A 15312-nucleotide genomic window follows, 5' to 3' on the forward strand; every position below is an offset into this window, starting at 1 on the left:
GCAATCAAAGTACTACTCCCTTGAATTTCCAAACCATGAAGCACATCAAATGCTATGAGATGATCCATGTATCGAAGCATGGGATGTGTGGCTATGACATATAGGAGTGCACTAAGCGGACAGCCTTGATGGACCGAACAACGAAGGGTCCATGCTTCATAAATATCTCCAAACATTATGCAAGCAGCTTTGCTATCACTGTAAAGCCAATAAATAGTATGCTGCAATTTCTGCCCAAATCCCAACGCATGCATAGTCTGCGAAATAAATCCCATTGGACCGTGTCAAATGCCTTGGCAATGTCAACTTGCAGTAGCAAAACATCCTATTTGGCATATTCTATTCCAAGGTAGGCTGCGTTTGCAATATTATCAGTAATGTACCTGCGAGGAACAAAACCATATTGCATAGGATGAAGGCCATCATGTAAATACCCTTTAATGCAATCCACAACCATTTTAGTGATGATCTTATAAATGACAGGCATAAGGGTAATGGGCCTCCAATCAGCCAAGGATTCACATATTTGCTTCTTAAGAAGAAGTTTTACAAGCCCTTTTTTCCATGAATCCCGCATGTACTGCTTTTCCCATGTATAGTTAATCATATGCAGCAAAGTTGACTTGCCTGAGCAATAGTATGTCTGTATTCTTTACCATAATCCCGAATAATTGCTTGCATTTGAGTAACAAAGGCATCCCAGGCATAATCCATATCAATATTGCTCTGATGTGAGAGAGGTTGACAGGCATCATAAACCATTTCCTTATATTGATCATGCTCCAGATAGCTGTTATTCACAATAAGGAGTCTTATATGTGATAGCGTATCATGTGGTATTTCATGAAAAGAGATCCGCAACCAAAGAGGAGCATGGTTAGAATGCGTAAAGGCATAATCTACCCACAAATTAGTAGTGATAATGTCACAATGCTGCGGGTTGATTGTGTACCAATGATCCAATCGAGCCTGATACAAAGACTGTGCATTACGATGGAAAGTAAAGCCTGGCAGCAAAGGATGTGATTCCTTCCAAAGATCAGCAAAACTGAATTGCAGCAGTAATTGAGACCAACTTTGCCGCTCGGAGGAATCCCCATCCTTTGCATACTAGTCCTTCATTGCATCCAACTTAGGACTCAGTGCATATGCTTCTTGGACAATCTAGTATGAGTGAGGAAAATATCTCAAGGTCTGGTGATGTGTTTGCACAGTGAAATCAGCCCCCGGCAAGTAATGCTCCCATGCTGAAAGAGCATGAGCCACAGCCAACAACTCTTTCTCATATACTTGCAAATTTCTTTCAACATCCTGCAACATTTTACGCTCGTTTGGCAACAACCCTTCCATTCCGCATGAGAATTGCACCAATGCTATTCCCACATACATCACTATGGACAATAAAAGCCTGACCAACATTGCCATTACCCATAGTACGGTTTTCTATACCAGACCGATTCTGCATACCAAACATGCTTATAGGAGCTCCCATCCTCTAAGTGCTAGTTTTGGGTTAAAGACAAGGTGATCTTAGGCCATGTTGTATCCAAAAAAGGGATTCCATTGCAGTTTCACAAGTGAGCAGATATATGCATAGCCCGAAGATTTCGCATTGGCAGGCTGTAAAACACATTTTCCGTTACTTGCAAGGCACTAAGTCTTATGGCTTGATGTTTCTCGGGGGGTTGACTTGCAAATGTGTGCTTACAGTGACTCCGATTGGGTTGGAGATTATGACAATAGGTAGTCCACAATTGGTAATTGTCTCTTTTTGGGTCATGCTTGTATTTCTTGGCTAAGCGAGAAACAATCTATTGTGGCTACTTTCTCATGTGAAGCTGAGTACAGGGAAGCTTTCACAGCAACAATTGATTGTGTTTGGCTGCGCCTTTTATTTGCTGATCTTCATCTTTCATTGGAGGGTCCTCAAATTCTCACTGATAGTCAGAGTGCTATATCAATTGCAAAGAATCCTGTGTTAATGCTCGCATGAAGCACATTGAGGTTCATTATCACTATGTCAGAGAGCAGTTGCATGCAGGGGAGATCAGTATGATCTATGTGTCAACGCATGACAATGTTGCAGACATCTTCACCAAAGCACTTGCACGTGAGAAGTTTGAGGCATTTTGTAGTGCCCTGAACTTATCTTTTTTTGGTGATTGATCATTTCCTTGTACATCGTCACATTGGCACTGTAGGGGGGTGTAATAATTATTGCCATATTCTAGGCAGTGACCAATGTAATGTAAATAAGTGGGTTAGGGACACATTTCCCTCATTAGAGCTTTTTTTTCCCTAACCGCAGTTAGGTTCCCTAACTACAGTTTGTGGTTAGGATAAGGTTTTGTCACTTAGACAAACCTTTACTCTCTTGTATGTTGTACTCTGTCTGACTCTATTCAACATACGTTTTCCATTGCTCTCACTCTGTTCAAGCTCCCATTGGCTCTCACCCCCATTTCCAACAAACAGGCATCCATCTCAGTGAAAATACCTACATAAAACATTGGAGTTGTTGCTAGTAGCCCAAACGGGATCACACAACTCCCCAGACTACCACAGGTGTCAACTGATTCACTGAAATACCCAAACAATGGATGAGAGCATAGCTAGTTTGCCTGCAACCTTGGGAACATGAACTTGAACTGCAAACATCCATTGTGGATCACTTTGCCAACTAGGCTCCCCCAAACACAGCCCACAACACGGCACAAACTCTGAGTGAGCAACCAACCACTCTTTGGCATGAAGTGCATTATACAGCCCGCTAATGCATCCATAACCAATGTATGTTCTCTGTTGAGAATGACTCCCACAAACGTGGCAAACAGGCATCCATGTCTATTCTAGATGGCTTGTACTCAACCTAGGACTGTTCCTAGCAACCAATACTTGGTCACACATGCAAGATATAGTTAGTTTTTTGTCCTCATGGGGAGAAGATTCGACTCCAAGGTTGATGTAGGGGTAAAAAGGCTAGTGCCATGTGGCGCTATTTCATGCATGCTTTTACGTGGATCTTCAAAGGCAGCCTTGTCTCGACTCTTCGAGCTCATTTGAAGGTCTCTGCTTTGTCAGTTTGTAACTCCTCCATGAGAGTCGGAGCGCTTGATTGTTGGCAGCTATGAAGAGGTCGTTGTGGAGCTGTGGTGCAACTTCTTGCTCTCTCTACTTGAGTCGGTACCGTCTCTCCACCAGGCGTAGATATAAGCTCTTGTTTTGTCACACAGGGTTGAGAGGTTGATAGCTACTTTGTGTAGAGGTCGTTTGTGCTCTTTGCGAGCCTATGGTTGTGTAATCCTTTGTGGCTCGTTGCTTACAGTTGTAAACCTCCACAACAAGCCCAATAGTGGATGCGTGGAGGTCTCTAAGTCTTTTTGTGAGACTAATGAAGAATTAGACTATCACTGTTCTTACACTTTATGTGAACTTCTTTATCAGATGGTTTATAGTCTTTCATATCTTCTTAGTTGTGGTCTATCTTGCATGCACTTTGTACTATCACTTTAAGTCCAACAATTGGTATCAGAGCGGGTTCCACTGTGAGGGTTCTGAGGTGAAAGTCTATGTCCAAAAGAGTGTTGCGCAGTCGCTCATGTGTGTGTCCATTACCTGTCGTGCCAAGGGAGCTGAGAACACCACAGACCAACCGTAGTGCAACTAGACGATGTTCACCATTAGTTCTATTAGTAGAGGCATGTTTTCTTGAAATTTTGAATTAGTAATCATGGATATGCCTAAGAACGAAAAGGCTGGTGGGGTACTTGTTACATTTAACGGCAAGAACTTTCCTTCATGGCAGTTGGCGACCCGGCTGTTGTTCATGCAGAAAGGTCTATGGAGCGTTGTTGCTGGGACAGAGAAAAGACCAAAGGAGAGATCACATGATGCTGATAAAATTCCAGCGTGGGATACAAATAATGAAAAGGCCATCGGCTATATGGGCAGAGCTCTGGGTTACGAATATTTCCACCACCTCGATGTCAAGCTGACAGCGGCACAAAATTGGCAGATCTTGGAATCCTTGTTCGGAGCACATATGAAGCATTCAAAGGCCAATCTAAAACAAGACCTTTTTGATCTATAGATGGAGGAATCAGAGTCTCTTGGAGTCTTCCTCAATCGCATGCAAGCTTTGTTGCGCCAGCTTAACGACTTGGGAGCTAAAGTAGAAGATGAAGATAAAAGAGCTATATTATTAAAGAGTCTACCAGTCGAACAATATGGAGATACAGTCAAGATACTTCGTCTAGATGACAGCATGGACTTTCTTGATTGTGTAGGTATGTTTCTCAGTGAGGAGAAAAGATCAAACACACTCATCTATGATTCAAGAGCTTATGCAATCTCCAATAAGAGGAAAGGACGTAATACTCGTAAGTGTTTGTACTGTGGTAAAGAAGGTCATATTGAAAGGTTTTGCTATACAAAGAAACGGGATGAGCTTGAGAAAAATAAGGAAAAAGCAATGACAGTGGATAGTAAAGAAGAATCTAGTATGTTGGTAGAATCTGAGTTCGTCAAGGATTAGGATTGGGTTTTTTAAGGAGGCAGAATCGAGCTCTTTGTGAGCAAACACATTGTTCTTTGTGAACGTGATGAGATACTCTTCAAGGTTCTTTGTAACCAAAAGGTTTTAGTTTACGAAATGCTCTTTGTGAGCTTTGCTAGCTATTTCCTTTGTGGATGTTTTGGGTTTGTAAGCTCTTTGTGAGCAAGTACATGGCAATTATCTTTTGTAGATGGTTCTAGTTATTTGTTGTTTAACAGTATGTTATAGTTAATACATGTTCTCCCCATTTTGGCCGAGGGGGGGTATGGAGGATATAGTTAGTTTCTCATCCTCATGGGGAGAAGATTCGACTCCAAGGTTGATGGAGGGGTAAAAAGGCCAGTGCCATGTGACACTATTTCATGCATGCTTCTGCGTGGATCTTCAAAGGCGGCCTTGTCTCGACTCTTTGAGCTCATTTGGAGGTCTCAGCTCTGTCGGTTTGGAACTCCTCCATGAGAGTCGGAGTGCTTGACTGTTGGTAGCTATGAAGGTCGTTGTGGAGCTGTGGCGCGACTTCTCGCTATCTCTACTTGAGTCGGTACCATCTCTTCATCAGGCGTAGATATAAGCTCTTGTTTTGTCACACAGGGTTGAGAGGTTGATAGCTACTTTGTGTGGAGGTCGTTTGTGCTCTTTGCGAGCCTATGATTGTGTAAGCCTTTGTGGCTTGTTGCTTACAGTTGTAAACCTCCATAACAAGCCCAGTAGTGGATGCGTGGAGGTCTCTAAGTCTTTTTGTGAGAGAAGGACTTCACATGAGAGTTCTTCTGCTCAGCAAATGCATTAAAATGTCTAACCAGCTCTTGAAATTCAGCCCACAAATAAGTTGAGATACCCTACGTGCGCAGCTTGTTCTCCAAGAAGATTCACAGTTACCGGAGTAGCTCATCGAGACCAGCCCAGGTCCCAAGGCTACTTTGCTATATGCCACATAAGCCTTGTCATAGTAGCTAGTCCCTGCTATGCATGATGGTTTTCAATCTTATGAGTGATTATCGTGAGATTGAAATTGCACTATGTTGTGTTTTTAGTAGAGGATGAGTTTGGGAATGTTCTTGGATTCATCTAGGTATATGCTTCTGCCGTATTAGTGGACATGCAAATTTCACCTTGTGAAGTTTTCGTCCAAGTTGCGGCCTGTTGGTATTGCAATAATTCTTTCTATCTTAAATGGTGCGTTGCCCTATCAGCTAGATTTAGATGCTTGTTTGGGGGAGACTAAAATGACATTGTTTAGACTTCACAAGCAGTTGTAGCTTGAATGAAGCGATTTTGGACTACTTTTTGATTGGCCTTCTCCTTTAGTGCTAGCCTTCGTCATGGCTGAGTCTGCCCTTCACCTCCGGAGTGCCGACAGAAACTCAGTACGAAGACTTTGTATAAATGGATGCTCAAGTATGTGTGGGTGTGCGGATTTGTATGTGTGAGAGCATATTTTTATACTATGGTCTTCACCCACTGTTGAGCGCTGATGACGTCAGTGGGGATGTCATAGTAGCTAGTCCTTGCTATGCATGATGGAGTTTATGGTTTTCAATCTTATGAGTGACTATCGTGAGATTGAAATTGCACTATGTTGTGTTTTTAGTAGAGGATGAGTTTGGGAATGTTCCTGGATTCATCTAGGCCACATAAGCCTTATGACCAACCAGGGGTCTCTCTTCCAAGACAAGTCACAAAGGCATCAGCTGAGAGCTGGCCATGCACGTACAATAGATGATGACACCCACACAAGAGCAGCCTTGCTCAGCCAACCTATGAGCAGGGTGCTGGCCTGTACGCCCAGCTGCCTCTTCCAAAAGCACTCGCAGCCTGTAGGTGCAGCCAAACGGACAGCTCGACCTCTAGTCTTATGTCACATACTACAGCTACGTACGGGTCCCATAGCACCTACAATTTCTTCGACTAAGGCTTCAACAGGCAATGCCTACACCTAGCAAGCTCCCGCGTAGCAGGTTGCCATCCTGAGTGTTCTGCAACAGCCGAGATCTCATCAGCTAGCTCATAGGACCCGCGAAGCCAAACGCCTCAACCCTCAGCCCCGAAGCAATTGTGTTCGCCATGCAATGTCCAGCCAGCCCGCGATGTGCTCTCGCGTGTGCTATCTCCCTCGCCCCTCGTCTTCATTTCTTCGTGGTTCTTCCCGGGAGCTTCTATGGGCAACCTTACGAAATTGGTTTGCATGGGCTAGCCATGTGGCAGCCCACGATTTCTTTACTTTACCCCTTGGTCTTTAATTTGCCGCTTGCCCCCCTCTAGGGGGTCCATTCCAATGGCCCAACTTGAAAACTAAGGGTACTTTGCCCCCTTCTTGGTCCACACCACCATTTTTACCCCCAAGGCATTAATTGCTAGGGGTCCTAGCACAGCAAACAACCCACGTTCTTGCTCCTTGCTTTCCTAGGGTCTTGGCCAACATGCATGCGCCAGAAATCACACCCTCATGATAGTCTTCTGCCCCACATCTATTTGTTCGATCACCTATCTGATGGCCTCTATTCTTTCCACTCCACTGCCTCCTTAGTGGTCTCTATCACTCCGCCATTGGCATGGATTTCCTTAGAGCAATTGCATGAGAAGATCCGGCAGTATTCAGCTGGTGTGGTCGAGGAGTACATGAGAAGATCCGGCAGCATTCCCTTGAGAGCAATGGCATGGCTTCCCTTAGAGCAATTGCATGAGAAGATCTGGCAGCATTCAGCTGGTGTGGTCGAGGAGTACATGACCCACTACCCCTACCAGGTAGTGTAACCATCCCCAACCAAAGGGAGAAACCTGAAGAACTCAGCCTAGAGCTACTGAAGCCTATCAAAGAGGCACGTGGTGCTCCAGAGGTATTATGTAGGACTAGGAGCAATTACCGTGCACAAGGGAGTACCATATTTGGCTGTACCAAACGGCAAGTAGTGGCTTGCTGAAGTGCAGGTTTTGTGCTTGATTCATTTATCGATTTTGGCTGTTCTACAATGTCTTATCTTCTGGATCTGAAATGTTATGTACATCTGCTTGTGCACGCATATTGTTTGAAGTTGAATTATAGTGTTTCCTTTGGTTCTCACTTGCAGAAACAATATAATTCTGCTTCATGTATGACTGTTCTCTCACATGTACTAATTTAAGTTTGATGTAACTTGCAAAGTCTTATGTTAAACAAGGCTTGTTACGAGGAATCAAGTAGGTTCTGCTGTGAGGAATCAAGTCTACCTTTTGAGTTTCGGGAGAAGTCTTGTTGGAGTCTGTCCAAAGGCTTATCAAGGGTAGAGGATTGTCCAAAGACTTGGTTTTTTTCATGGATGCTTGACTAAGAATGACATAGTGTGCCGCTGAACCAATTGAAGTTTGAGGTACTTGCAAAACCCTTATGTTTAAACAAGGCTTTGTTTCGAGGAATCAACTAGGTTCTACTGCGAGGAATCGACAAGTCTACCTTTTGAAGATTTGGGAGAGGTCCTGTTGGGTCTACCCAAAAGCTTGTCGAGGGTAGGAGATTGTTTAAGACAGGTCGTGCGTAGGAAGTTGCACAGCTGTAAGAACCCTACGCTGAAAGAATATAAGCCCCCTTGGATTGTTAGATATCCATCCTCTTGGAAGTTTTAATTAGTATTTCAACAAATTTTTTATCTATATTAATGGATGTTTCAAACAAAGTTGACAATATTTGAATCCTGAGATGCCAAGAGATTCAAGAAAGGCTGTAAAGAGCCTTTACATGCTTTAACTCAGTGTGCTTATGGTGCAATGGATGATGAATGCAGTTTTTAAAGATGTGCTTGTATTTTATGGCATCTTTCTCTTCAGTTTCGAGCTACAAGGAAATGTGCCATATCTTGTTGGTTTGCATGAGATGCAGGTATGGATGCACAAGTAGCTTATGCTTTTCATAATAGGCGGCAAGAACATCCAGAAAAGTTCAAGAACCAGTTGAGAAATCAGGCAAGTATACTCTGCTTGGATATGTTGTGATAAGTTGGAAACACTGAACTTAGATTTCTGGTAGTAAATGGCTTAAATAACTGCGCCAACAGGTCAGTAACCTCTGTCATTCTATGTCAATTCGTCACAAACTCATTCTATGTCAATATAATAACCTCTGTCACAAAATGTTGACTATTATATATTATTGAACAGGCATGGTGGTTCTAGATTGAAGTTTTACTTGGGAGGTTGAAGCCTTCATCCACTTTCCATCCTGATTGCAACGTGTTTCCAAGTGTACATTTATGAATCATCTCATCCATCATGTGAATATGGATAATTTACAGATCCTTCTTAGATCAACTTTTCTCCTCCAAGTTTGGAGTCCTAGAATCCAGGGCCAAGTTGATGGATGAGAGATTTGGAAGTGACCTTAGCAGGTGTCATCCCATCAAAGATTTCTCAGGAACCCACATCCTAGCAAAGAGAGCAGGAAAGGGGGTGTTTGGCCAATAGCTCTCCAACCTTGAGGTAGGTCTAAAAATAAGGAAATTGGGATATGGGGGACCTGCAAGAGGACATAACACGGGGAATTGTAGGTTAACATTGTTTGGATAGCATGCATGAGTAAAAGTATCACCTTGAGTGAAACAAATTGTTAGTCAGCATTTTTTCAAACGATTGGTGCAGAATTTAAATGCTTGGTAGGGGCACGACTGACAAAAGCTTGGTTATCATTAATCAGTTAGCTCTCTCTCTCTCTCTCTCTCTCTCTCTCATTAAGCCACAAGTTCACGTAAGCCACAGGTCACGGACCTGCGCAGGGCTCATGCCAAGGTATCATGCAATGAGCTCACATCAGATCACGGGTACATATCAGGGCTCACGCCAACCACGGGCTCACGTCAGGGATCACGGTTCACGTTAGGATGACATGCAGATGACGCACGTAACACTAGCCAGCGTTGCGAGACTGCCCATCTAACATATCCATGCCAAGATCTAAAGTATCAGAGAAAATCTAATTTCCCAGGCAGTGCTTTAGGGCAGCGCACTGCTCCAGACAGCAGTAGACCGATAGGATTGCAATAGGCTCCAAGGTACTGCACCAGAGTCAAATCTGCGTCAATGACAAATCAACAAAGATAGTATGCAGTAGGCAAGGATCCCCAAAAAACAGCTAGAAAGAAACAGCAGGATATTTACCCCCAAGAGTACCTACAAGAGTATAATGATCCTGTACTCTAAATGTTACGGAACCACAAAAGCCCAGATGTATGAAGCAATGATCCAGCTGCAAAATGAAAAATCAGGCTAAACAATGTTGTAAATGAACTAGTGGATAAAATGAAGGAGATATCCAAGAGGATGAAGGAAATGGAAAGCAAAGTGGATTTGGGATATGCAAAGGTCAATGACATTGACAAGAAATTCGAACAGAAAATACAAGAATCTGAGGTGCACGAAAACCCAGACCAGCAAATGCCAAAATCACAAAATATGTTGGATTCAGGGCAGCCTTCACAACCACTGTAGAGTGTATTTGGCTTCACAAGTTACTTGCAGATCTTGATGTCAGCCAGACATCTTCTACCATGATCTACACTAACAACCAAAGTGCTTTGGCCACCGTGCGTAATCCTGTCGTTCATGTGTGTACCAAGCACATTGATGCGCACCATCATTATGCTAAAGAACTGTTGGAATATGAAGCCAAAGTGAGTCAAAAATGCGTGTTCTAGTGTGTTCTAGTGTGTCCTATGGATGCCACGTGTCATATTGGGAGTTACCCCATATGCATAGGTGTTCATATGTGTCTGTGTGCTCTTATATAAGAGCTGTACTTGTCTTGTTTCAAATCAATCAAGTATCAAGCTACAAGCTCTTTGGTCTACATGTGAGTACTCTCATTTTTGTTCATTGCTCGTCATTTCATTTCCATTTCATTATGTCTCCTTTTGAGTATCACTTCCTCTCTCCCTAGCCTACCCTCTCTCTCTCCCTCTCTCTACCATGTTCCTTCATGTGGTGTCAAAGCCTCCCTTCCTACCTTCCCCTTCTTCTTGCTCTATCTAGAGGATGAGAGAAGCCCGCAAATGGAAGCTCCCCTCTCCTCTAAGGTAGAGCCTCCCTTCCCTTAGCCTTGCCATGGTTCCTCGCCACCAAGTACTCCACGGTCCTCGTTTGTGAGTTCAGCTGACTCCCGCATCAGTTCGTGGTTCTCCCTCAGCATTGGCAGACATTCCTCATCAGTTGGTCACCAGAAACTTGTTTTGGAGCAGTCTAATGGCTGTTTTTTGACCTTTTGAGGTCCGATTTCTATGTTTTTTGAAATTTTGGCACGTCCCAAACATAAACAACCTTGTCTCGCACCTTTTCGACAAAAAAATAAAATATAAAATTTTTTGTCTTTTTTGTCTGTACGGACGTACGGACCTTTGCAGGCGGATGCGCGACAATGCCAGGAGTCCGTACAACTTGTCAAAAGGCGATTCCGAGCAGTTTTAGGCTATTTTTTGGCATTTTTTGCTCAGATTTGGACTCCCATGACCTCCAGCAGTGATTTGGGCAACTCCCTTGAGCACTTTCGCTCATTTTTTTGAGCCTCCTCTACGCATTCAGTGACTCTCCGATCGGCACATTGAGAGTCGTGACGTGATCGCCCTTGGTAGCTGCTCCTATGGCCTTCATCGACACATCATTCGAGGGCATTCTCGCCTGGTTCTTCACCGACATACCTCTTTGCATTAGGATGTGCACACTCTTGTGCGGTAGCTACTTCAGGCACATGGGTTCTCTGCCCTTGCTATGCATAAAATGAATGAAATATATCTTTACTACTTTCTTGTTTGAGTCAAGGGTACTCTGTCCTAGGTTGTCTGCCAAAATGAATGCAAATATATCGTGTGTGTTGAGTCAAAGGTTCTCTGCCTTGGATAGTCCTCCTAAAAAGATGTATTTTCCTATTTTGTTTTGGTGTGTGGCTCCATGTCTCTCATTAGCCCTTGGAGCTAGGAGGGGATGTACTGTGGGAGCCATGTATTGGCTTTCAAGCCATGAGAATGCTTGGATCAACCTCTGAACACGGTCAGACTTTAGCCTCTGAGTTACATAGGGTGCACAGTTTGATGACCGTCATTGTCATGTTCTGTTCTTGGTTCCATTCCAATAGTCCCTCACCTTAGACCATCATTGTCATGTTCTGTTCATGGTTCCATTCCAGTAGTCTCTCACCTTGCCTTCATGGGGGGGTATTGGAATATGAAGCCAAAGTGAGTCAAAAATGTGTGTTCTAGTGTGAGTTCTAGTCTAGTGTGTCCTATGGATGCCACGTGTCATATTGGGAGTTATCCCATATGCATAGGTGTTCATATGTGTGTGTGTGCTCTTATATAAGAGTTGACTTGTCTAGTGTCAAATCAATCTAGTACAAGCTCTTTGGTCTACATGTGAGTACTCTCATTTTTGTTCATTACTTGTCAATTTCATTTCCATTTCATTATGTCTCCTTTTGAGTATCACTTTCTCTCTCCCTAGCCTACCCTCTCTCTCCCTCTCTTTATCATGTTCCTTCAAGAACAACTGTTAGTTGGAGATATATAGTTGTTCTATGTTCCCACGGAGGATAACCTAGCAGATTTCTTCAAAAAGGCTCTACCACAACCCAAGTTTAAAGCTTTTTAGCAAGCTTTATACAGTTCTAGCGGTAGATTGAGGTGGCAACAGTCATTCGACCTCCCCATGCTATCTGAGTGGAAGTACCTCACGCTTCCCCTGGGCCAACGGGGAACGGACCAATGTGATCTCGCCTTGACGTTGGCAGTCCGGATTAAAGAGAACCCTGCTCAGACAAAGGCCTTTGGTACCATTTGTTATGTGATTTTGCTTCCCTATACTATCATAGGTTGGTATATTCATCATGGATGAATATGTACAACCATGAGATAGTTTCCAGGTATACCTAAGATGTATCCAGGATACTTCAGCCATACCATGGAGGGGGGTTTATTAGTACTTAGCCATGGTATGGCCTTGTAGGCTAGTTAGGACTAGTCCTAGTCAACCAATTGACTTTTGGGCCCTTGGCTACTCTTGTACTTTCTTCATTATCCATTTGCTAGTACTCTCTGTTCCTTCAGCTGTTGTTTGCTCTCTCGCATTCCATTTGTCCTCGCACCCAACAAGCAGGTCGCAATCGATCAGAGAAATTGAAGGGTTTATGAGAGAAAGAAAGAAAGAAAGAAAGTCTATTAACATCCATTGGAGACCAAAAGGTCTATGGGACCACAAGAAACCCTCTAGTACATCTGCTTTAGGGAGGGCACATGGCAGCTCCCAAGGAGAGAGAGAGAGAGAGAGAGAGAGAGAGAGAGAGAGAGAGAGTATTTATTTCCACTTCAGACCCAATAGGATTTAGGAGCCATTAAAGTATTTTGGTTGAATCTACATTAGAACTACAGCCCTATGATAGATGCTCTGAATCCCTTCAAAATCTCAATCAGAAAGTGGACAGAAGATGTGCACATTGACAAGTTTAGGGCTGCATTGGCCTGGTTACGTGCTATAGCAAAGACCTGATGATACCCCAGGACCTCCTTTAGATATTTGTTTGGGTGACTGGTTAAAGAGGTTGGGCTTGGAAGTCCCAAGGTATTAAGGTGTGGTGCTTGTTTCCCTCTCTAATGTGCTGCTAGACACGGTTTTGGAGGAGTGTTTGAGCATTATCCTCTATTTCACTGGCTCACCGTAATCTACAACCTTTCTTCTCCTTTGGAATGTCTGCCATCCACCTTCTTCGACTTCTATGTCATGTGAGATGGTCCTCATCTTCCGTATAGGGTGTTGTGATTTGAGGTGGTCTTGTACCCCATGCATGAATTTGGGGTTGCTTCCACTCTTGTACGGCTCATGCCATAGCTTTTCCAACAGTTTTTGCATACAAGGTCTCAACTCGATGTGGGGAAGATTCAATTTATCTATCTCCCAAAGTTCCATCCATTCAACCCATGTGTTGTACCACTGCTATGCTTGGTCACTTCCATAGCTTTATGTGGGAGTCTACTTGGACTTATTTCACCAGCCATGTGGAGGGTTTTATATGTTCCCTTTCCAAAGGTAGCATAACTGCGCCAGCCAATGGTACTTGAAAGAAAATATGAATGTCAATTTGAAATAATGGTTGACATAGGATTCTTGCATAGAAGTCGAAAAAATTATGGACCTTGAGCCTTCCAAGGTGACAACCCACAAATGGCTCATCAACCCAGACATCAATGACAGCTCTCCGACAATAAATGGGTAAAGAACACAATAACATAACTCTAACTTTATAATCAACCATAACCTAAGCACTGGTACTCAAATTGGTCTAGGAGAACTGTTAGCCCTAAGGATAATCAAAGGCATGAGTGTGTTGAGTAATGTGCTTTAGAGCACCTGCCATCTACTTATTATACTGATATGGCTTTTGTCCATTTATACAGGGAACTTATGCAATGCTAGGTTGCGTACAGGGCTGGTTTTGTGTGAGTTGTTTTCACCATTCATCAAGGTAGGCTTTGCTCCGTTAGTATGCTGTTTTCAGTAAATCATATATAAAAGCAGTTGTTATGGTCCAAATAAATCTGTCATAGCAAACATGGACTGGTCTCACCTCTACTTTTGCATTGTTCTCTGCATGTGCTCTGCAAATGCAGAAATATAAGGCATCTTGGAAAGATTAAAGTTGCGAAACATGAAGGTGATTGGCAAGAGCTGGATATTTCTCCAAGGTTCATTCTTCAAGCTTACGTGTACAACCTTACTTTCATCCTTATCACACGAAAAGCTAGTCTGATTGAAATTTTGCCAATGTGCAGTATAAGGTCAATCGTAATGCTGAATCTACCAAGCTTTTCAGGAGGGCTGAATCCTTGGGGAGACCCTAGTGACAAAAAATCCAAAAAGGTTGTTTTATTATTTTCATATGCTTCTATTAATCTTGAATTAATCATACTTGTACTCCTGAAGTGCCTCAAGTTTAAGAGACTTATTAAATTATACATAGGACCATATTCCTTCCTTGAACTTTGCTCAGATAATTATGGCGTCCCCCATACATTCTCTTCATTGAGTTCAATATCTTTCATTTGTTTTCCTGAGCATCTCATTTTGGACGGGGCGCGGGCGGGTGGTGGTATTTTATGTCAAGGGCTAAACTGACATCAATTATGTTGTTTTAAGAAAGAGAGAAGAGTGCAAGGCGCCAAACTTTTCAATCCAGTCCCGATTGTTCTCAAGAAATTTCAATTGTCTCTGAAGGAAAATATGATAAATGCTTCCAATTTTTGTACAAATAAAAAACACCATATCTTTCTGACAATGTAAAAGGTGTTTTACCTTTGCTTTGCCCAGTTTGTTGATCATTTTTTGGTTCTATTTCTTTTATTTCTGATTGCTCTTTCTTACATATGTTCTCATATAAGATTGGATCCTTTCGTCTGTTTTGTTGGATCTTGTGTTCAAGCAGAGAGGTTTAACCCGGCCATATGTTAATGATGGACTTTTAGAGATTGTGGGATTTCGAGATGGTTGGCATGGTCTTGCCCTGCTTTGTCCTGATGGTCATGGCACACGTCTTGCACAGGTCAGTTGCAAAGGAATACTATGTATCACTTTTTCAGATTCATTGGGAACAAGTTTGAAAAGAATGATAGGCACAATCTGATTTATTACCTCTCAGAAAAATAAAAAACAATGGATTGGAGGATCAATTATGGAAAAGCCTTGGCCTCATGGAGGAGTTCAAGGTGAAATATAGCAAAAAATGAGAAATGAAATGGATATGAAAAAATGTATTA

The 15312-nt window shown here is 42.8% G+C and overlaps 1 protein-coding gene across 1 annotated transcript in view; it reads left to right on the plus strand.

Moving 5' to 3' along the window:
• The window catches only part of LOC147888279 (diacylglycerol kinase 5-like), a 102439-nt gene that overhangs the window by 51090 nt on the left and 36037 nt on the right, over nucleotides 1–15312 (plus strand). The window contains exons 7-11 of the mRNA XM_087393195.1: nucleotides 8409–8491; nucleotides 13957–14024; nucleotides 14170–14244; nucleotides 14332–14419; nucleotides 14982–15098. Of these exons, the coding sequence (XP_087249321.1) occupies nucleotides 8409–8491; nucleotides 13957–14024; nucleotides 14170–14244; nucleotides 14332–14419; nucleotides 14982–15098 (431 nt within the window). The remainder of the gene's footprint in view (nucleotides 1–8408; nucleotides 8492–13956; nucleotides 14025–14169; nucleotides 14245–14331; nucleotides 14420–14981; nucleotides 15099–15312) is intronic.

This window comes from Dipteris shenzhenensis, chromosome 22 (assembly GCF_047967505.1).
Source record: "Dipteris shenzhenensis isolate YYH24624 ecotype China chromosome 22, Dip_SZ_1.0, whole genome shotgun sequence".
Classification (NCBI taxonomy): Eukaryota; Viridiplantae; Streptophyta; class Polypodiopsida; order Gleicheniales; family Dipteridaceae; genus Dipteris; species Dipteris shenzhenensis.